This window comes from Numenius arquata, chromosome 16 (genome assembly GCF_964106895.1).
Source record: "Numenius arquata chromosome 16, bNumArq3.hap1.1, whole genome shotgun sequence".
Taxonomy (NCBI): domain Eukaryota; kingdom Metazoa; phylum Chordata; class Aves; order Charadriiformes; family Scolopacidae; genus Numenius; species Numenius arquata.
Window position 1 is genome coordinate 11,977,083 of NC_133591.1, and position 21,934 is coordinate 11,999,016.

Consider the following 21,934-nt stretch of genomic DNA (forward strand, 5'->3'; position numbering starts at 1 on the left):
TTAGGGATGACGGCTTCGAGTTCACTGGGAGAGCAGTTCCCAGGCTTCTTAATAGAAAAGTAGTGGTGGAAAGCAAAAGGGCAGAGCTAATAAATCATGTTTTAGGCAAAGCCTCATAAAAGGCCTTTTTTTAACTCCCCTTTGCTCCCTATTTAGGTCTATTATTCTTAGAATTATCGACCAAATTATGAGGATGGTTACCCACAACGTTTAGATGCTTTGGATTTGAGAAAAGAAACTTTCTAACAAACCCACATTCACAGGGAAATGAATAGCACGAGCAATACTAGAAAAAAAAACAGTACATAGCCATAAAACTTTTAAAGGCAGAACACAAAACTTTTATTAGCAAAGTAGCTGGCTGTGGAAAGAAAATAAATATAAGGAAGTCTCTTTTTTGTTTGCTTGTTTCCCCTTCCCCAATTTTTTCCCTTAACTACAGTAACAACATCACCCACACCCATGCTAGCAAAATCCCTGTCATTGCCTGCGAAGGCCAAGGTCTCCTGCCATAGGAAGGCTGAAGGCACCAGGCTTCGTGCCGTTAGCACACAACTGAGTAATGAGATGAGAGTTTGAGAAACAGTCCGTGGCTCTAAGCACCCTTGAGGAGAAGAACAGTAACAGAACCCAGGCAGACGAGGGGAAAAAAAATGACAGGTCTGGTGAGTCACAAAATTCCTTCCCACAGCACACTGCCAGGTAGGATTATATTTCCTGTCACATTGCTGCAGAAGAGACCACTAGGAAGTCAGAATTAGCATTCCAAGTACTTTCTTTGGAGAGCAAAGGACTTAAATAGACAGAATTGTGAAAGAGTAGGGGAAGAAGCAGAAAAGCGCATATAAGGGGTATAGAAAGGAACATAAGGACACCAGCCTGCAGAGAAAGTCTGACTGGACTACATAGTGCCCACAGAACTTTCTCTAGAACTACTCACCAACATTTTTGCTTGATTTTTGAGGTTCATATAACGTTCAGGAGGAACACATTATGAACAGTTATCCTGTTTATATGAGCTGCAATGTCGTGCTCAGCATTGCGTTCCTCCAGAGACTGAATGGCACGCTCCACAGCATCTCACTGCATCTCTTTCGGTGTGTCTGTATCCCTCGTCACAGCCGCCTGATCACCCGCATGACCCGTAATAAACAAAGAGGAGAATTCCAGGTTGGGGGAGCAGCCACCTGCCCGGTGCTCGCCCGGGTACCGCCGTTCACGGCCCGGTCCCGGGGCCCATGCTGTGCCCACAGCCGGGGCTGGGCAGCGCTTGGCCGGTGGGGCCAGAGGCACCGGCACGGCCTGTGCTCGGCGCCGGCAGAGCCCGCTCACACGGAGCTCCCGGAGCGACACGGGCACCGACGGAGCGGTCTCGAACCCCGCCGCCTCCCAGCCCCGCTCCGGTTCGGCGAAAGCCCCCAGGCCTTTCCCCGGGGATGCGGGAAAGGCAGAGGCGGCCGCCAGGACACAGGACATCAGGCCCGGCCCCTCTCGGGAGCCGCACTGCCCCAGGACCGCCTACATGAGGCTCCGCTCTCCTCACGCACCAGCGGCGGTGACGCCGCTCTCCCTCTTCACGGTTCCGCAGGCGCCGTTACACCAGCACCGGGCGGATACTCAGCCCGCTCCGCTCCCGCTCCGCCGCCACGTCCGTTTAAGCCACCCGCGGTCACCCCCCACAGCCCCCAGCCCCGCCCCCTGCGCACAACCGCCAGTCATTGGTCACGGCCACCGCCCCCCCGGGCGCTCATTGGCCAGGACCGGGCCTCCCTTTGGGGGTGCGTCCCCGTTCAGACCAGCATGCCCCGCGCCCGTTCCCATAGCGACGGGACCTCAGGCAGCGCCCCCTGCCGCCGCGGCGGCTGCCCGGAGACACCGGGGGAGCGCGGCCTGCAACCGCGGCGGCACCGAGGGCGCTGCAAGAGGAGGGGGAGGAGACTGGGCTAAAAGGCGTGCCGGTGCCCTCCGGCAAACCCAGATTTACCGACGGATTTACGGTAGACCGGCTGAGAACTCCCCGCTACCGCCAACAGGCAGAGATCTCGGAGGACACCCGGACTGAGGAAGGTGCTCTGGTCTGGGACTTGGGTAGGTGGACACATGGGACACAGAGCTTATCTCCAAGGCTCCACACCTCTGCCGGCATAGACCTCACCAGCATCAGGTCGCTGGCAGCTAGCCACAGGGCAACCGGGCTGCCCTCTGTGACTCCCCTCTACTCTGCGCTGGTGAGGCCACAACTGGAATACTGCGTCCAGTTCTGGGCTCCCCAGTTCAAGAGAGACAGGGAACTACTGGAGAGAGTCCAGCGTAGGGCAACAAAGATGATTAAGGGACTGGAGCACCTCCCTTACGAGGAAAGGCTCAAAGATCTGTGACTCTTTAGCCTGGAGGAGAGAAGGCTGAGGGGAGACCTTATCTATGTTTACAAGTACCTAAAGGGTGGGTTGAAGGAGGATGGAGCCGGACTCTTTTCAGTGGTTCCCAGTGACAGGACGAGGGGCAACAGGCACAAGCTGGAACACAGGAAGTTCCATTTAAATATGAGGAGAAACTTCTTTCTGGTGAGGGTGCCAGAGCACTGGAACAGGCTGCCCAGGGAGGTTGTGGAGTCCCCTTCTCTGGAGATCTTCAAGACCCTCCTGTATGCAGCCCTGAGTAATGTGCTCCGGGCAATCCTGCTTTGGCAGGGGAGTTGGACTAGATGATCTCTAGAGGGCCCTTCCAACTCTGAGAATTCTGTGATTCCTACATGTCCCCAGCAGCAGGGTCCCGTCTAACCGCAGGGCTCCTCGGGGCAGCTTTGGGGCTGCTCAGGGTTCCTCGTGTGTTCAGCTCAGCCTTCAGGTACTCTGGGTTTGAGAAGAGACTGTTCACAGGGACATGAGGAGGAGCACAAGCACCGATAGGGAAAATGAGAAAATAACTGTGAAACTCTTAAAGATGGAATACACGGAACATTTTTATTAGCAAAGAAGCTAAATACAAGGTGGAATGTTGTTGGGTTTTTTCTTTGGGGTTTTTTTTTTCCCCCTAAGCACAACAAAACCACCAGCCACTCCAGAGGAAACCCTCATGTTATCCCTGAAGACCTAGCTCCACCTCCTCAGGACGGCTGAAGGCACTAAGCTGCCGTCATTACTGTGCGGTCCCACAAGCACAAGCAACTCTAAACAACAATCCGTAGCTCTCACCAGCTTTGAAGAGAAGAACATTTACTCCAGGCACAAGGAAGATGAAGTGCTTGATCTCAGGAGACACACAGCTGCCAGATTTCCTACAGTGCAGTGCCCAGTGGGACTGTGTTTCTTCTCAAACTCCTGCAGCAGAGACCACTAGGAACTTATCAGCACAGTCCTCACCCAGGAGTTGAGGACAGATTTTCTGTCATTGATGTGTCTCTTTTTAACAAGTATCATTTTTTGAAGAGGCAATTAAGGAGCGGCGTATGCTTTTAAGTATAAGGATTGTGTCACTTACCTCTTATACCTCACCTGCTGCAGCCCAGGGACTGCAATTTCCCCCAAAAAGTCATACCATGTCCTCAAACTACACCACTGAGGCATCAGGTCATGCGATCAAGTTCTCCCATCCTACTCAGAAGCCGACCACACATTTCAAAAGCCAAGATATACAGCTCTACTACAAGCTGAACATTTCGCCTGTGATTATATACTGCCATAGCCAATAGCTCTCAAATGAGGAAACTTTCCCCGAGAGTACGCAAGCATTTCTGGTCAGTTATTACAACCCTGCATAAACAATCTCCTCACCGCAATTTCCCGGACTCCAATTAGGAGCCTCAATAAAAACCCGAGTAGCTTGAACAGTCTGCTCTCCAATAACATAGAAATCCATTCTTACAAGTGGAAAAAAGGAAGACCGTCCCAACAGAAGCAATTGTACCATTTAGTTGAATGACTTTTCAAACAGGTCTTCCACTCAGATTCACGTAAGATTTAACATCTGCTGGCACCCTTCGATTTCTTTATTCTCCTGATATGCAAAGTAGAAAGTGTATCAGAACTAGATCCTTTGCAAATCCATTCTTCTTCTTCATGTATATATAAACACAGGTGTTCTGTGGACACCAGATAAACAGCGCTCCAAGACTTGAGATTTTCGCATTGTTCAGCCCATGAAAGGGGGATGTGAACACAGATGATGTGCAAAAAATTACTTTTCCCTGCAATTTTTGAACGAGCTAACCAATATCGCACAGCTATTACAGAACTACGAACAGAACGTTAAGACTAATTTGAACACAATTTAAGTCAGGGACTAGGCGAAAAAAATAAAGGCATTCCCTCAGAGGAAAGTTACATCTGACTCCAAAGGGCTGCAGCTAATCAGCTGCACTGGGAAAGGCCAGGAGACGCTCTCCTATTCTGCTAGACAATGAGATAGTGAAAAAAAAAAAAAACAAAAATAGAAGGTACTGTGAAACAAAAACTAGGAAAGGTACATGTAAGACATGGGAAGAGGAACACAGGGACACCAGTCCACAGAAAAAGTCCAATGTAATTGTGTCCACAGAACTTGCTTTCCCAAAGGTGCACCGTCACCCGCCCTGCTTGGTTCCTGGTGTGGCCAGCGTTCAGCTGTTCAGCATGGTACAATCCAACATTTACCCTCTCTGTAAGGGCTGCAGTTCCTCTTTCAACACTGTATTTCTCTCTGGCCCAAATGGCAGACTCCACAGCATGTCACTGCATCTCCTCGGACACGTCCGTGTCCTCCACCGGGGCCGTCTGATGGCCCGTGGACGTCTGTACCGAGCAGTGAGGAGCACTCGGAGCCGCTGCCGTCCCGGCCCCTCACAGACCCCACAGCCGCCCGCCCCCGGGCCGCTCCTCCCGCCGCCCCGCTCTTACCGCCTTCGGGCTCACCGTCTCCCGGTCGCGGCTGCTGCCCTTCTCACTGGAGCCACACGGACGGCTCTGGACGGTGGCGGGGGTCCCACCGCCCAGCGCTACAGCACCGACGGCGACCCCGTAATGGCGACGAGCCGCCGACAGCAGTGGCCGGGACCCGGATGGAGCCCGGCCCGGGGCACCACGGGAGCCGTAGTCCCCGCCCGCCGCGCAGAGCGACGGGAGCTGTAGTCCCCGGGGAGCCCGCGGGCACCCGCACCGCCCCGACCGGCACCGGGCGGCAAGGGAGGGCTCAGGCGGCCCCCCCGGCAGCCAGACCCACACCGGGCTGCGGGACCGGCCCCGGCCCACCCCCCGCTCGGACAGCACAAAGCGGCCAGAAATAACGACCCGGCAGCGGGGGCAGATCTTGTCCTTTATTTCCAGAGCGGCTCTCCAAGGGGCAGCAGCAAAGAAACAAACAGCTCAGGTTTGGGGCAGCTCGTCCGGCAACGCAAGAGGGGAAATTACCAAAAAAAAAAAAAAACCACACCCACAAAAAAAACAAATCAGAAGAATACAAGAGGTTTGGAACAGAAAACTATACACCATCAGTACTCACACAGCACAAGCAGTAATTGGGCAATACTGGAGATGGCTATAAAACTCTCAAAAGGCAGAACTGCTCCCACAGCTCTACTAGCAAAGAAGCAGCCTTCTGAAAAAAAAATAAATACAAGGAAGACTTTATTATTTTTTTTGGCATTTTTCCTTTTTATATCCACATTGTAACATCATCTGCTATAGCATAATCCCTGCCATTGCCCTTGAAGATCAAGGCCTGCGTCCTCAGGAAGGCTGCAGTAACTAGTCAGAGGAGTCAGCACACAGCCCTGTAACCGGGTGCAAGTGTCAGTAACAGTCCGTGGCTCTAACCAGACTTGAAAAGGAGAATCGCGACTTGGCCGAGGTAGAAGTAGATGAAGTGTTTGGTCTCATGAGTCACGTAGCTGCCAAAGTTCCTTCCCACGATGCAGTGCCAAGTGGGGTTGTATTTCTTGTCAAACTCCTGCAAAACAGATCACTAGAAATTAAGAATTTTTCTAACACTCACTTTCTGAGCAAGGCAATAGGAGGAAGAGCAGATGCTCTTAAGCACTAGGATTATCTTATTTACATCTTATTGTTCACCTGCTGCTTAGTCAGACAAAAGAAAAAAATCCACCAAAAAGAGCCACAGTGCTTCCTATCCAAGCAGTACTAAGTTTAAAACACTACCTTTGTTCTGGGACAGTACTCTTTCTCCCTCCCAAAATTCATGCCATGATCTGAAACTATAGCTCCCGAATAAAAGCTTCACTGCTAGTTTTATACCCGCAGAGATTATTAAGCCATAATTTAGACTTCATTGTTTATCTGCAACATGGGTGCTAAAGGGACTAAGTGGAAAATTCTCTGCCACGCGCTCTGTAATACCAGCACTATCAACAAGTCTACGAATTTGCGTTTTACATCTTTCAAACAATCCTCTACAGATTCCCACTAGTTGCTACAGAGCACCTGAAAAATATTGGACTAAACCCTCTTTTCCACTGCCTAGATACTTCCTGCATCTGGGGAAAAAAATGCCTCTCTGTACTGCGGGCATAGCAAACCAATATTCCTATAGTGGAAGCAATCATTCTGCTTAGTTGAATTACTTTTTAAACAGCTCTTCCACTCAGATCAGTTTAACTTCCATTGACACTCTTTGATTTCTCCATTCTCCTGAGTTGATGAAGCAGGAAATATAATCAGAACTAGATCTTTCCCGTGTTCAGTATTGTTAATCCTACAGAAATAGTGACACAGACTTTGCAAACAACAGATAATCAGTGCCACCAGGACGTTTTTTGTGGTTTGTTGGCTATTTTTTGGTTCAGTTTTTTTTGTTTTGTTTTTTTTAAGACTTGCAGAAAACTACTTTTCCCTGCAATTTTTGACCCAGCTGGACAGAACTGTAAACAGATCCTCAAGATGGGTACAATAAAACTGAAACGAAGGACTACGTAAAACAGGCTTTCTCCCAGAGGAAAAACATGGGAGAGCTCAATAGAGCCCCTGTGTTTTGTAGCAGCCCATCAGCGACAGGGACAGTCAGCTGCCACTCTCTGCTCACCTGGACAATGGGACAGTGGCAGGAAAGCCTTAAGCAGAAGGTACTGCAAGAGAAAAGCAGAAGGACCTGGAAAAGTCCACGAAGAGGGTGGGGAAAGGAACATAAGGACACCAGCCTACAGAAAAAGCCCGACTTGATTATCTAGTGTCTCTAGAACTTGTTTCTCTAGAGCTACTTGCCCAGCAGCATTCTCCCTGCTTGGTTTTTCATGCGCAGAGAGATTTCACGAGGACACTACGAGAAAACTTTTACCTTCTTTATGTGAGCAGCAATGTCCTTCTCGATGTTGTACTTCTCCAAGGCCTGAGTCGCACACTCCACAGCATCTTGCTGCATCTCCTCTGACATGTCCGCATTCTTGATCACTGCCTTTCGGTCACTCATGATTGCCTGCATTGAGCGAAGAATTCCAGGTTGGGGGAGCAGCCACCTGCCCGGTGCTCGCCCAGGTACCACCGTTCACAGCCCGGTCCCGGGGCCCACGCTGTGCCCACAGCCGGGGCTGGGCAGCACTTGGCTGGCGGGGCCAGAGGTACGGGCATGGCCTGTGCTCGGCGCCGGGGAAGGGTGCCGACAGAGCCCGCTCACACGGAGCTCCCGGAGCGACACGGGCACCGACAAAGCGGTCTCGAACCCCGCCGCCTCCCAGCCCCGCTCCAGCCCGGCGCAGCCCCGGAGAGGCATCCCCGCTCCAGCGCCCGACCCCGACGGCCCTTCCCCACCGAGGGAGGTGAACGATGTCCAGAGCCCCCCAGGCTCAGAGCCAGCGCGGCTACCGGGAAGGCTCCCGCCTGCAGCTCCCAGGGATGTGGGAAAGGCGCAGGCGTCCACCGGAGAAAGGCCCTGGCACAGGGGAGCCGCCGGGGTGCCCAGGCACAGGCTGCCCAGCCTCAGCCTTCCCAGTGCCGAGTGGGACTCGGCCCCTCTCGGGAGCTGCCTCCCCAGCGTCCCAGGCCCTCACACCGCTCTCCTCACCACTTTGGCGGGCGCCGCGGGACCGGCCCTGTGTGGAACGGAGCGGGCGGGGCGCAAAGGAAGGCGTACACGCAGCTCGCTCCGCCGCCGCGTCCGTTTAACCGACCCGCCCGCGCCGCCGTCGCCTCCAAGCGCCCCCAGCCCCGCCCCCTCCGTACTGGCCGCCGCCCATTGGCCACCGCCACCACCCCCCCGAGCGCTGATTGGTCAGAATCCGGCACTCTCGTAGCATTTTACTGCAGCAGTTTCTTTCAGACCGGCATGCTCTGCGCCCGCACCCGTTCCCATAGCGACGGGCGGCGGCGGTGATGGAGGCCGAACCCCGCGCTTGGCCGGAGCGCAGGCCTCAGGGGCGGCCCAGGGCCTCTGCTGGGGCGGGCCCGGGGCATGGCGCGTCCTCAGAGCCCTGCTTGCGGGTGTGCCTTGGGCTGGGTGCTCTCAGGCGGTGCGCAGCCTCTGCTCGGCCTTCCCGTGCTTTCCTCGTGCCTGAAGTGCCTGAATGTGGCTGGTCACTTTTCTGGTAGGCAAAATTCATCTCTGACTATAGCTGAGGCAGGCAAAAGAAAAAAAAAAAAACAAGCCCAAACAAGATATGTGGTGCTTTGCAAGGCATCCTGCTGCAAAGAAAATAGAGTGAAAAAACCAAATTTTTAGGTTGTACTTAATTCTGCAGGTAAGATATGAGAAAATCGTGTAGGGCCTGATGATGGGGCTAATAAGTGTCAGCATGGAAGGAAGTTCTTGGCAAGGGAGAGCTGCTGGTGCCGGGGGGAATTCTCGGGTGTGATGTCATCTCTCATGAGAAAGGGTGAAGTCATGTGTCTGTATCTACAAAGCTGACAGAATTTCTGGATGATTCAAATAACGCGATAAGCGGGGCAGCTTTAGCAAAAGTAACAGAAAAGGTCCCTTATTTGTACTAATGTTCCTGACAGGAATCGGAGGGGACCTTTCACTCCTCCTCTCGCTTCAGCAGCACCCACAAACTAACCCGCCCCCTGATCCTCATCAGGTTTTACTTTCGCCAGGAAACCGCAAAATTAAAAATCTGAAGGGGTTAGAGAGAATTATTTGCAAAATTACTCATAAATGCTGTGTGGGGTTTGGGTTTTTTTAGGTTAGTTTGGTTTTTTTTTTTCTCCCTGTCATGTATCATATCCCCGGGACGGCTTCAGCCGCGGGGTCCGCCCCGTGAGCTTCAAGGCTGCGGGGCCCCGAACCCCGCGTTTCCCGGGACCGGGGCCGAGCGCGGAGCCGCCCCCCGCTCCGCCCCGGTACGGCGGTTGGCGGATCCCGGGGGCCCCGCGCCGGCGGCGGGCGGGAGCGGAGGTCGTGCCCTTGCAAGATGGCGGCGGCGGGGCTGTGCCCGTGCCGGGCGCTGCTCGCCCGCCGCGGCGGGGCTCTGCGTGCCCTCTGCGGCTCCGTGCGGGGCCTCGCCGCCGGCCCGGAGACGCACTTCGGCTTCCAGACGGTGACCGAGGAGGAGAGGCGGGAGAAAAGTGAGGGCGGCGGTGGGGCGCGCTGTGGAGCCGGGGGAGGCCGGGCCGGGATGGAACCGAACGGGGCTCCCGGGCAGCCGGAGCCCATCGGCTGTCGGGCGAAGGGGTGCTGGAGGTGTCTCTGGAGCTGGGCCGCTCGCTGGTTTGAGACCTTACCAGGAGTCTCGGTGAACACTATCAGTGTTATGCCAGGTCGGTTCTTCCCCTCGGCTCCCTAAGGGTTACGGGAAGAGGCTGTGTTTCTCCAAAGAGACGTTTGTCAGGCAACAGGCTCGACAGGATTCGATCACATTTTTTGTAAGGAGTTTTCAGGTAGTATTTTTCAGTTTCACATGGTGGCAGACCTCCACGAGGCAATAAAGGACACGTTTTACTTCCACAGGAGCGTTTTAAAGTAAATTGCATTTCATTATCATGTCCTTTCTTTGCAGTTTATCAGGTCTTTGAAAGTGTGGCTAAGAAATATGATGTAATGAACGATTCAATGACTCTCGGGATTCATCGAGTGTGGAAGGATATCCTCGTGCATAAAATGAACCCTTCCCCAGGAACACTTCTTCTTGATGTTGCTGGAGGAACAGGTAAATAATTTTGGTGAGTTCCACATCACAATGCCATGCTGTTTTTGAACTGTTTGAGTCTGCTCAGAATTAAATTGCCTAGCTTATTTATTATTTTTCTCTCCCTCAGTTCTCTGTCTTTAAAACCATAGACGCATCTACTTGATTTTCACAGAGAAGGGTTGAGAGCTAACTTCTTTGTGTTTTGTAATACCTTGCTCCAAGGCTCTGAAAGTGTTACAGTGCTTCCGTCATATGTTATGGAAAACTGTTTCCATTTGTAGGAAGTCATGGACTCTTTACTTTTAATATGTTCCCTTTATATATTTATATATATATACGCACTCTCTCTGTGTCTCTCAATACTGTGTGTGGTTTTATTTATCTATATATAAAAAAATAAAAATTGACTTAGTTTGATGTTCAAAGCCTTATGTTCCAATTTTTCTGGAGTCAGAAAACATTCTAAAACATGTATCTGTCTTTTAAAACAAATGCAGGTGACATCGCCTTTCGATTTATTAATTATGTTCGCTCTGTACGAGAGCGCCAGCTCCAGCGGAAGCTTAGGCACCATCAGAACTTATCATGGCAGGAAATTTCTGAAAGTTACCGGGAAGACAAATCTAAGTCGCTAGGGGATTCCCAAGTGGTGGTCTGTGACATTAACAAAGAAATGTTAAAAGTTGGGAAGCAGAAAGCGCAGCATCTTGGCTACTCCGAAGGTAAGTCATGTATTGTACCATTTTAGTAGCATGTCTGGTAGCAAGAATTTGATGCGTGATGGCCATCAGGTAGTCACCACTTCAGGATTACAATATACATTATATAGCCAGGGTGTATACGACAGCTGTGCTTGCATATTTGCCACTGCTGAGTTACTTTTTCAGTGAGCATGTATGTAGTATGTTGTTCAGATGTACAATGATCCTCTTGAATGATACTTGACCTTTCAGAAATACATACATGGAAGTGTCCATGAGGTCTGAATTCAAAATTGGTTAAGTAACCTAAACCTGCTGTTTATATCTGTGCAAATGAATCTGATTTTACCAAGGCAAATAATGCAAAACAGCTCAGCCCCAGAGTGATTACACTGAGGATCTTCTAATGGGTATTTGAAGAATCAAGGCAGCAAATAAAAAATGCAAGAACTAATGTGTATTGTGAACCTATAAAACTTTCCACAGTTACAACACATGCTAATAATACACAGAGAAACTGAATTATATTAAATGTTAGTTTGCAGGTCAATGGATTAATTCACTGATATCTAGAATTTGTTGGGGACCACGCCAATCCTGATTGAAAAGCCTGATTTTAAGAAGTAAGACATAGAGAAAGAAGTCCTGCTTGTGGCTCAGCGTTCGTATGATAGTTGTTTATCCTCTCTTCGTTTATGGATATTTGGCAAATATTTTAGCAATGTAAAGCATACCAAGAGGTTCCCAAACTTTGTTTGCCTGGGTGCTGCCATTAGGTACGCCCTGGGCAGCCTCTCCGTTTGCATTACGATCTCTCCTGCATGTCCTTTCACTGCACCCTGCTCCCACACCCTGTTGGGACTCCAGCCTACAGATTGTGTAGGCTGAAGGGCATACAGAACAGCTCAGTAGCACAAAGGGACTGAAAGAGAAGCTGCTGGCACAGGTTCTTGCAGCTGCTCTTGCTCCCTGCTGGTGGGTTACCCCAGGCTGTTGCCTGCGTGCCTCTTCCTTTTCTTTAAAATACGAACTAATTGTGAAAGCATTGGTTCTTCCAGCTCTGGCAGACTGTTTGCCATCATGCTTATCTGAGCAGCTTGCAAGCCTGTCCAGAGCTCTTTTTATGCATCATAGTTTGGGAACACCTGAACTGTACCAACATTGTAAGTATAAAACCTTTATGACTGTAGCTTAGAAGAAGTAGTAAAGCTTCTTAGAAGCTTTACTTAGAAGAAGAAGAAGTAAAGCTTGATGCTGCCTCCCAGCTACTAGAAATAAAATATTTTTTTTAATTGGCTGTGCTTTTTAGGTATTTTTGTGACTTAACAAATTCTCAAAATGAATATTTATGTGTTTTAATTTTTTTCCTCTGTACATTGTACCTGAGAAGCGCAACTGTCATCTTGTTGCCTGGGTTGCCTTATGCCCCGCTGGGGCACAATTCTGACTTCTTACTCTTTTTCACTCCCTTGTTCAGCACATATCCTTTTAATGTGTCCTACCTTCTGTTTTTCATGCGATTCCTCCCTGTTGTAGTAATCTCATTTCTGAGCTTGCTTACCTGTTGATTGTCTGAGGTCTAAAATTTGTTTTTCTTAAAATTGTAAGGGGCAGAGTTTTCTTTCACTATTTTCCTATGCACATTCACCAACAGTGGGGTCTGTGCATGCTGAAAAGAAATATGTATGTCGCACAATCGCTGTTTGTGCATTTTGGCCAGCAGGAGTAGTAGGCTGTACTGCATCGTGCCTCAGGTCCTCTTCTAGGACATTGACAGCCCCTTTTATGTATCCACTTAAAAACTCTTGGCCTGTGATTTTACCACAGTATATTCTGAGGGATAGTTTTCCTGTTGCTCAAAACCTTTTCTTGATTCTCACTTCTTAAGTGTCTTTTCAAACTGCCTAGGTTTAAATAACACTAATAATTGCTGCTTTGATAATGTTGCGTGCTGCTTTGCATACCATCCTTTCTACAACTATAAATACATATATTTTGTAAAAATGAAATTTGAATGTCTCCAGGCAACAACTTTTGTTTTCTGTTGTGTTTTGTTCTCCTCTGTGTCACTTTCTAACATATTGCCCTTTAAAAACTGCTGATCTCTGTAGAAGACTCCTGGGGTTTTTTTTCTGTGTTTTTTTTTTTTTTTAGTTTTGCATTTGAGTCACCAAAACCAGTGACTTTAAGAACCATTAATTCTAAATTGATCAGTCTTATTTTTGGTACAAATAACCTGGACATCCGTGCTCTATAGATAGACACAGCCATGATCTGTTGGGGTTTCAGGAAGCAAACACAGCTGCAACAAGATCACATACTGATAGCGCAGATGGAGGGAGTGTGGCTTTTCATGCTCTTCAATCTATGGAAGCTTTCTAGCAAAGTGTTTTAAGTGTTGCATGGCAAGACATTAATCTTTGTTTATAGTTATTCTTTGAGCAGAGATTCTTTTTTTGCAACTTTGCTACAAACCAGTGGCAGCCAGTTACTGGAAAGCCAGTTGCTTTCCACTGCGATGCAAGATTTGGATGAAGTATTTTTGGCAGACTAAGGCATTGTGGGCACAACATGTGCGTATATGCAGAAGAATGTTTTGGCTGATCTGCAACATTAAGAAAGGCAGCTTGAAAGACAGCTGTATAGTACAGGGCCTTGAAAGGTTTGTGAGTATAGACCAAGGTATCTTTCCACCAACAAAAATGAAAAATTAAAGTATTAGTTTTAAATATCACTTTATTAATAATAGTTTTCTTCTGGAATAGATAAGTTGTAGTCTCTCTGGAGTAGTCCGAGTTCAATTCTGTGTCCTTGGCTTTTACTACAGGCTTGTCCTGGGTGCTTGGGAATGCTGAAGAGTTGCCCTTTGATGATGATATGTTTGATGTTTACACAATTGCCTTTGGGATCCGAAATGTAACCCGGATTGATTTGGTAAGTTGCTGTAGTGTATCCTTGCAGGGGGTCCTTACGATTCACGTGAGGTTTTTTATTCTAGCGGAGGAAGCAAAGGAGGAATTCCTTTGGACAAAGGAACATCTTTGTCTACTCCTGAAACATTTAAAATAAGTGGCACGTAATGTGCAACTTGTTTGTATGAAGAATGCAATTAAATGCCCCACCTTTGTCATAAAAAGTTAGATTTATACTAGTTGCGCCCAATCCTTCCAGCTTGGCAAGCTACACAATCTCTTCCTAAGGCAAAAAGGGCTGAATGCCTCAGTCATTCCTTACCTTCTCCTGACCTGTGATGTTACTGGATCCACACATGCACAATGCGGTCAGTCTGCATGTCTCAAGCCCTCCTGAAGTGCCTGCTGCATATCCCACCCGCAGTGGGTCCAACACTTCCTGCCCCGTTCTGTTTCCCTGCCTGAGCCAGCAGAGGTCCCAGAGCACAGAGTGGGAAGCAGCTGGCATTGAACTAAATCATTCAGCCCACTGCTGCTCAGTGTCTTTACAATGGCTGGTAGTAGGGTTTCCTATGAAGAATTAGTGTGATTTTAATTAGGGTAAGTAGTAGCTGTTGTTCTGAACAGTATCTGTCCTTCAAGAATGACTAGCTGTCTTGTGGATGTAGATAGGTTAGACCACCTGTCCAGCTAGACTAGTTGTCTGTTTTGGAGGAGTGTGTTACAACCTTGGCAACGCTCCTTCTGTGGAAGGTGCAGCGTTTGGATCCAAACCACCTTGAACTGTATGCCTTTGAACTTCTCTTAATGTGGATGGCTTTTCACCGTGCCTCGTCTGCGCCCTTCCCAAGCACAGGCTCTTTGCCTTCCTGGATACAGCAGACTGGTAGCATAGCTCCCTGGAGACCTGATACAAAACACATCCAAGCCTCCGATTCTTTTGCAGAGCTCCCGTCACGTATGTGTACTGTTTATACTTTATCGCTTAGGAACATGACAGTTGAAGCCAAGCAGATGTACAACCTGCAGAGATGCTTGAATACAACTGCGCTGTGCTCTTGCATGAAAAACCGTACAGTTGTAAACAGAATTTGGTCTTGGTGGTTCTTAGGTCTTTTAGTTTGGATATAGGGTGGAATTTTCAAAGTAGCCAAAGATTTTCTTCTTTCCTCTCCTTCCTCACTGTTCTTACACGTTACTCATCCAAAACCCAATATCACTTCTTCTTTGATCCATCGGGTGTGCCTCACAGTTGAGTAAAATCTTTTCTTTTGATTAAAAAAAAAAAAGAAAAAGATCTTTAATGCCCTCTTTTCATTTTCAGCTTCTTGTAGCTGAGTCACCTTCTCGCTTTTGGGTTTGGTCTGTAATTACAAGTGCTCTGTTGGCACACATTTGGCAACTAAGAGTAGGGAAAAACAAGAAAAATTGCAAACCTGACATCATAGTTTCGACACAAAACCTGGTATAAATCTATTTATGTAACAGCAAGAGGTTTTGTGGTTTGGTTTTGTTGTTTGGGTTTTTTTCTTGTGTATGGATGCTTCTCCACAAGTAAATATTGGAGATTGTCAATCAGGATTCTCTTTACTCCCCTCAGTTCATCACTGAGTTGCTGTCACATGGCGTGGTAATAGGCAGGTGCTGTTCTACATAAAGAGACTGATCGCATCTGCTTTGTCTCAGGCACTTCAGGAGGCCTATCGTGTGCTGAAACCAGGAGGAAGATTTCTCTGCCTTGAATTTAGTCACGTCAGCAACCCTCTTCTTTCCAGGTAGGAACATGGTGACACTTTTTGCTCTGTCACAAGGCTCTCTTATTTGTATTCAGCAAGAATAAGAGATGGAGACGCTTTTAGGCCACCTCATTTTGCACTTTTAAAATCAGATATAGATTCTGTAGGGTAGTGGTACAGAGATCAACTTGTGTTGAAGAAGATTGGTTTGAAACTTGTTTGTATTAATCTGTATTTGCTGTCTGTCTGTGCAGGCTCTACGATCTCTACAGTTTCCAGGTTATCCCTGTTCTGGGGGAGGTTATCGCTGGTGACTGGAAGTCTTACCAGTATCTCGTGGAGAGCATCCGACGTTTCCCCCCTCAGGTAAGACAGTCTTGTTCTGAACTCACTAACACAAAACATGGTCCCAGCATGATCTTTGCAGGCAGCTGGCTTATAGGCCTTCAGCTGGTTATAATTACGGAACTATTATTTTTCAGGAGGAGTTGAAGGCAATGATAGAAGATGTGGGGTTTTTTAAAGTGGATTACCAGAACTTAAACTCGGGCATTGTTGCCATTCACTCAGGTTTCAAACTGTGAATCTGCTGTGTAGAAAAACATGGGAAATGTAATTTTCCTGAGGAATATGAAAGCTGTGGAATTTTAATGCTATCAAGATTGAAGAGGAGTTTTAAGAACTTGCGCAACAGATACTCATTCAGCAGTCCCAGAACATCAGTGATCTTTTTTCCCCCACGAAAGCTGTGGATGAGGTGACTCCTGTGGTGTTTCTTACACTTGCATTTCCCTTCCAAGTGCAACATACAGGACACAGCCAAAACTGAGCAATCCTAACAAATGAAGCAACTTCAGTTACCAGTGGGGTGGATACAGAAATACACTTGACTGATCTTCAAATAAGGTGCCTCCTTTTTTTTTTTTTTTTACTAAGCTTCAAGGAGGGTATCTATCGTACCAGTGTGAAGTAACTTGGATTTATTAGACTTTTATTAAGCTGTCATTATCTTTGTCATGTGGACTCTAAGGGATTTTTTCCCATGATTCTTTACTTCTTTCAAAGGCAAATGGAAGGCTTGTGAAATAAAACAGCTCTGCATCAACTCTTTTCACTTAAGTCAATATTTTAACCTTTGTAAGGTTTCCTTTCTATGAAAGTATTTTTTTCTCATGGAGAATGACCGCATTACTCTATCCTGGGATGAAATGATGTGTTTTCACCTCCATATGACATCTTTTTATATTAGTGCTAGCTGCAAAATCTCTACCTAAAAGTGTGCGTTTCCTTCTGTTCTTTAAACTAAACTGTTGAAGAACAGATGCTTCTTGTAGCAGGATGCAGGGATAGAGGAAAAAAGAATCTAGAGAAAGTATAAATTTCCATTCTAAAGGGAGAGCTGTGTAATGAACTAGCATGAAAATTTCTGTCTTGTGAAAATCAGATGAAAGGACTGTTGCTTTTAGCTCACCAGTTCGAGTGAAATCAGGCAAGCAGCACCATTTATCTAAACTCCAGAATTCGCACTGGATGGAGGTTGTGCATATTGAGAATATCAAGAACTGCAAAGCAGTCTCTTCTCTCAGGGAAACCATCTCCTGTTGCTGACTGATGAGGATTCACAGATTAGCTCAGGATTCAGATGCTGTGGATTTGGGGGGGAAATGGGGGTGGGGAAGTTCCCCCTTCATTTACAGTGGAATAAAGAGAGTAACGTAAGCACTAAGGCGGCAGGAAGGGTAGAGAAAACTCTTAGAGGATAAACTTGTTCCGACAGTTTTATTAGCAAATAAGCTGTCTTTTGAAAGAAAATAAATACAAGGAAGATATTTTTAGCTTTTTGATAGCCACAAAGAAAATACCAGCTGCTACAGCAAAATCCCTGACTATTGACAACGCAACAAAAGACCTGAAGATGAAGGTCGTGTTTCCTCAGGAAGGCTGAAGGTAGGAGGCTGTCTGGAGTTGGTGTGCAGCCCTGTAACCGGCTGCACCTTTCAGTAACAGTCCGTGGCTCTAACCAGACTTGAAAAGGAGAATCGCGACTTGGCCGAGGTAGAAGTAGATGAAGTGCTTGGTCTCATGAGTCACGTAGCTGCCAAAGTTCCTTCCCACGATGCAGTGCCAAGTGGGGTTGTATTTCTTGTCAAACTCCTGCAGAAGAGAGAAGTAGGAATTCAGCATTTTCGTGAGAATTGTACTAACGTTATCTGATAGGGTTTGGTTTTTTTGCAATGATATGTCACTTGTTAGCAAGTATCGCTTTTGGAAGAAGGCAATTAAGGAGCAGCATATGCTCTTAAGTGCAAGGATCATCTGTCACTTTATAACTCATCTGCTGCTTAGTCAGACCAAAAAAAAAAAAAAAAATGCTTCCAAGTTGAGCAGGAATAAACTTAAAACATATGTTTGGGGAGGTAACTTTTCCCCAGAAGTCCCACCGTGATCTCAAACCATAAGTTTTTAAAAACTTCTAAGAATCTCTACAAATGAAGCCATTATTTTGACTTCATTAGCCGCTTTGCACAAGGATGCTGAAAGGACTCTAGGAGGAAAATTCTCCGCCACATCCTCGATAGCAGGTCACGAAGACCATGTTCTTCCTCAATACTGTAGTCAGGAGCCTGCTACAACTTTGGCGTGTGCCAGTCATCTCTGAGCGGAGCCCTGCAGTGGGTGGTTATAGACTGCAGTATCTCACAGCTGTCAGCTGGAGAGACTTGTGTCAGAGCCTGCAAGAGTTCGTGTTCCGCTCAGCCAAACCCTTCAAACGCTCGCAGCTCAGTCAGGCTCCCAGTAGGAGTCAAGAGAGAAAAATCCCACAAACTGGAAGCTGTGAACCATCTGTTCTGCATTAACACGAACAGTTTGTCTTACATGTGGTGGGGGGGTTGGAAAAACCCACACAAAAACACTTCTTATTACAAGGTCAGCAACCCACCACTTCTCAGATAGGCTCCACAGAGCCCCTGTGTTTTGTAGCAGCCCATCAGCGACAGGGACAGTCAGCTGCCACTCTCTGCTCACCTGGACAATGGGACAGTGGCAGGAAAGCCTTAAGCAGAAGGTACTGCAAGAGAAAAGCAGAAGGACCTGGAAAAGTCCACGAAGAGGGTGGGGAAAGGAACATAAGGACACCAGCCTACAGAAAAAGCCCGACTTGATTATCTAGTGTCTCTAGAACTTGTTTCTCTAGAGCTACTTGCCCAGCAGCATTCTCCCTGCTTGGTTTTTCATGCGCAGAGAGATTTCACGAGGACGCTACGAGAAAACTTTTACCTTCTTTATGTGAGCAGCAATGTCCTTCTCGATGTTGTACTTCTCCAAGGCCTGAGTCGCACACTCCACGGAGTCCTGCTGCATCTCCTCTGACATGTCTGCATTCTTGATCACTGCCTTTCGGTCACTCATGATTGCCTGCATTGAGCGAAGAAGAGAATTCCAGGTTGGGGGAGCAGCCACCTGCCCGGTGCTCGCCCGGGTACCGCCGTTCACAGCCCGGTCCCGGGGCTGCCCACGCTGTGCCCACAGCCGGGGCTGGGCAGCGCTTGGCCGGTGGGGCCTCAAACCCCGCCGCCTGCACCGGGGAGACAGGCGCAGCAGCCGGTGCCTGTTCCCTAGGAAGCCGCTCCGCCCCGCCCCGCCGCTCTTCTCACCGTTGGTCGGGCGCTGCGGGACCGGTGCGGTGCGGAGCGGAGCGGCGGTCTGGTGACTGCACGCCGCGGCTGCCTCCGAGCGTCCCTCCAACCCCGCCCTCTCCGCGCCGCCCGCCAGCCATTGGTCCTCGCCGCCGCCCCCCCGAGCGCTGATTGGCCGTGACCCGGCTCTGTGGTAGGGTTTTACTCGTGCATTTTCTTTCAGACCGGCATGCCCCGCGCCTGCGTCCGTTCCCATAGCGACCGGCGGCGTGGGCGCTGCCCCAGGCGCGGCGGAGCGAGGCCTCTGGGGCGGTCCCGGGTCCCCGGTGCAGGGCAGGTACCGGAGAGTACGGCCCGTACGTCCGGCAGAGCTCACGCTGGTGGGGACGGTCATGTAGATTTCATCTGTGCGTGGAAAGCCTACAGTCCTGGTCCCCCTGCTCCTTGCTGCTGCCATCGTCTAATTAGTGATTCTGGGCAAAAACACTTGTTCCATAAGGCTCAGTCTCCAATGCATTTTAATGTGTCCACCAGTTTCTGTAAAACACTTTTCCATAGTTGATATGTGGCCGCCAAAAGGCATTCTATTACTCACCCCAGCCCAGATCACAGACACTGAAATTAACCCAGTAATCTCTGCAGCAGGCCCTTGCTTCTCTTTGAACTGGGACAGCCCTTTCAGTAAGATGCCCTTTACTGAGAGGAAAGACCACCCAAGTCAGAGGATCATCTTTCCTATTCACATCTGTTTTCAATTTGTCTTCATCTTTCAGGCTAAGCGACTTCTGACAGAAATCTTTTACCCTTGTTTGTCATCAAGTCAGATCTAAACTTTGTCCTTCAGTGAACTGAATCCATCAGACTTCTTACATCTCACTTAAGGCATCTTTTGCAGACCTCGCCATTTCTGTAACTCTGCCTTTTTTTTTTTTTTTTTGTTTGTTTCAAATGAAGCAAGATGTTTGGCAAAAAAGTGCTCTGTTTTGTTAGTTTCACTCCCCCTTGGGCACTTTCTGCCTATATTCTTGTCAGCAACTAGAAAATTGCTGTAGAGTCTTCCATAGCTGGCGATCTGTTAATAACAGAACTCTGAACCATGTCTACAGCAAACAGCACAGGATGACTTAAAAGAAAGGTTTTCAAATACTGGTTGGTGGGACTGCCATTTCCTTGTAGAAATAAAAACCTCAAGAGCAGTCATCCACCTCACTTGAAATGCAAATATTTTTCAAGTTTGTAGACTATAGTTACCTGCTCAGTGTCACTCGTAGCAAAAGTAGCTACTGCAAGCAACCTTTTGCTTTTGAAAGCTCAGAGGCAACCTCAGAAGAATATACTGTCCCCAAAATATTAAAACTGGATAATGTAGTCCTTTTGTCACTCTAAAGCATGTCAAGAATAACTTCTGATTTTAGCTCCTGGGTTTTAGCATTTCAATTAGAAAAGATGCAATTCACAGCTTTGCTTTCTGTCTTGCTGTCAGGAGCATGTGTTAGGGACAACTCTGAAAGTTATGAAGTTAAGGGAATTTATCTGGTTTAATGCAGCATGTTAAAGCGCGTAAGAGACCTTGTGTGCCAGCAACTTGAAGAAGTTTTGAATAGTCTTGGGACCACAGTAAGCAATTAATTTACAGAACTGTGTGCAGTATCTGCAGCACCAGCAATGGTTCTTTGAGTACAAGACAGTTTTATGCTGACAGAACTGAACCATTTAACAATCTTCCTAGTGCTTACAACGAACTTCAGAAACACCCATGAATCTCTGAGGAGGTGGTTGTGTTTGGTAGCTGCGGGCAAATTTCTGTGCATTTATTAAGAAATGGTTAGCTGAAGGAACAGATGTGATGACGACTGCAGGAAATGTCAGTGTGGGTGAGATACACGTCGTTAGCAAGAAACATTAAAGCTTGAGATGCACGGCTTTAAAGAGAAACATTAGAGCCTTACTTGTTAATCCAGAATGTAAAAGTATAATTTCCCTCAGGACAGAGCTGCAGGGGAAGGCAGAACAAATACACACAGGAGCTGATAGCTGGAGTAGAGGAGATGCCGAAGAAAGCTGGGTAATGGATAAGGCATATCATGAGATTCCCTTGCAGATGGAGGTAAGATCGTAAGCACTTTTCAGCTGAGGCGTTTTTCTGCTCTGTGTTGAATACTGTATCACTATATCTAATAGAGATTTTTCCTGAGGCTGCCAGTTACTATCAAAACATAAAATAATCATTATTAGCAATAAAAAACAATTTCCATTTTCTTTTTTTCCATAAATCTGAAGAAATCTCCACCTTGACATTTTCTTTGTAAACCTGGAATCTATATGCTAGGGCTTCTAATCCAATTTTATATGTTACAGATCTACATTGCAGTGGAAAAACCTTAGCAGGTAATCTCCATGGTCTCCGGGGGAACCAGATATATTTACGTCGTCTCAGAATCTGGCCTCCTTTTATTGTTTTTTTTTTCTTAACCAAACAGATTTTTTTTCCTTTTTGCTGTATCTATTCACCACTGAGAAAAGATGAGTTATTTCACAAATATACATTATGTTTGCCACACTGCAGTTACAAGGAATTTACAGGTAGCGATTTTATTACGCGAGTCCTTAACTATTCACTTGACTGCGTTTATAAACTGCATTGTGACAGAACACTGTAAAGATCTGACCCAGATCTGGACCCGCTTGTGCACCGAGGCCCTGTGGTGACAGCAGATGAACCGGCACCATGAAGGGCATCTCACCCCCACCTCGAGGTGCAGCCGGGGCCCAGTGGGGCTTCGCGCCATCCCGTGGGGCACAGCACCCACCACATTAGACACGCCAAGGGCAAGCTGAGGCACTAACATATTCTGCCCACGGGCAGCTCATCTGGCCTTCGCTCGGGTTTTTGTTTTGG

The 21,934-nt window shown here is 47.9% G+C and overlaps 3 protein-coding genes across 6 annotated transcripts; 1 reads left to right on the forward strand and 2 right to left on the reverse strand.

The window, feature by feature from the left end:
• Positions 1 to 5,276: 5,276 nt before the first annotated feature.
• Positions 5,277 to 8,125, reverse strand: LOC141472331 (dynein light chain 1, cytoplasmic-like). 2 transcript variants are annotated; one of them, XM_074159307.1, is made up of 3 exons: positions 7,987 to 8,125; positions 7,264 to 7,401; positions 5,277 to 5,922 (listed from the first exon to the last, which is right to left on the reverse strand). In XM_074159307.1, the coding sequence occupies exons 2-3, from the start codon at positions 7,393 to 7,395 to the stop codon at positions 5,785 to 5,787; spliced, it is 270 nt and encodes an 89-aa protein (XP_074015408.1). In that variant the 5' UTR covers positions 7,396 to 7,401; positions 7,987 to 8,125; the 3' UTR covers positions 5,277 to 5,784. The 2 variants fall into 2 exon arrangements, with proteins under 2 accessions (XP_074015408.1, XP_074015407.1); XM_074159306.1 differs by lacking the exon at positions 7,987 to 8,125 and having other exon boundaries at positions 7,264 to 7,407.
• Positions 8,126 to 8,274: 149 nt separating this feature from the next.
• On the forward strand, positions 8,275 to 16,500 carry COQ5 (coenzyme Q5, methyltransferase). Of its 2 annotated transcripts, none has more exons than XM_074159309.1 (7): positions 8,275 to 8,506; positions 9,917 to 10,066; positions 10,546 to 10,770; positions 13,577 to 13,683; positions 15,348 to 15,436; positions 15,652 to 15,763; positions 15,880 to 16,500. In XM_074159309.1, the coding sequence occupies exons 1-7, from the start codon at positions 8,374 to 8,376 to the stop codon at positions 15,979 to 15,981; spliced, it is 918 nt and encodes a 305-aa protein (XP_074015410.1). In that variant the 5' UTR covers positions 8,275 to 8,373; the 3' UTR covers positions 15,982 to 16,500. The 2 variants fall into 2 exon arrangements, with proteins under 2 accessions (XP_074015410.1, XP_074015409.1); XM_074159308.1 differs by lacking the exon at positions 8,275 to 8,506 and adding an exon at positions 9,308 to 9,485.
• A 667-nt stretch (positions 16,501 to 17,167) lies between these two features.
• LOC141472703 (dynein light chain 1, cytoplasmic) lies at positions 17,168 to 19,100 on the reverse strand. Of its 2 annotated transcripts, XM_074159890.1 has the most exons (3): positions 19,054 to 19,100; positions 18,677 to 18,814; positions 17,168 to 17,551 (listed from the first exon to the last, which is right to left on the reverse strand). In XM_074159890.1, the coding sequence occupies exons 2-3, from the start codon at positions 18,806 to 18,808 to the stop codon at positions 17,414 to 17,416; spliced, it is 270 nt and encodes an 89-aa protein (XP_074015991.1). In that variant the 5' UTR covers positions 18,809 to 18,814; positions 19,054 to 19,100; the 3' UTR covers positions 17,168 to 17,413. The 2 variants fall into 2 exon arrangements, with proteins under 2 accessions (XP_074015991.1, XP_074015990.1); XM_074159889.1 differs by lacking the exon at positions 19,054 to 19,100 and having other exon boundaries at positions 18,677 to 18,820.
• Between the last annotated feature and the right edge of the window lie 2,834 nt (positions 19,101 to 21,934).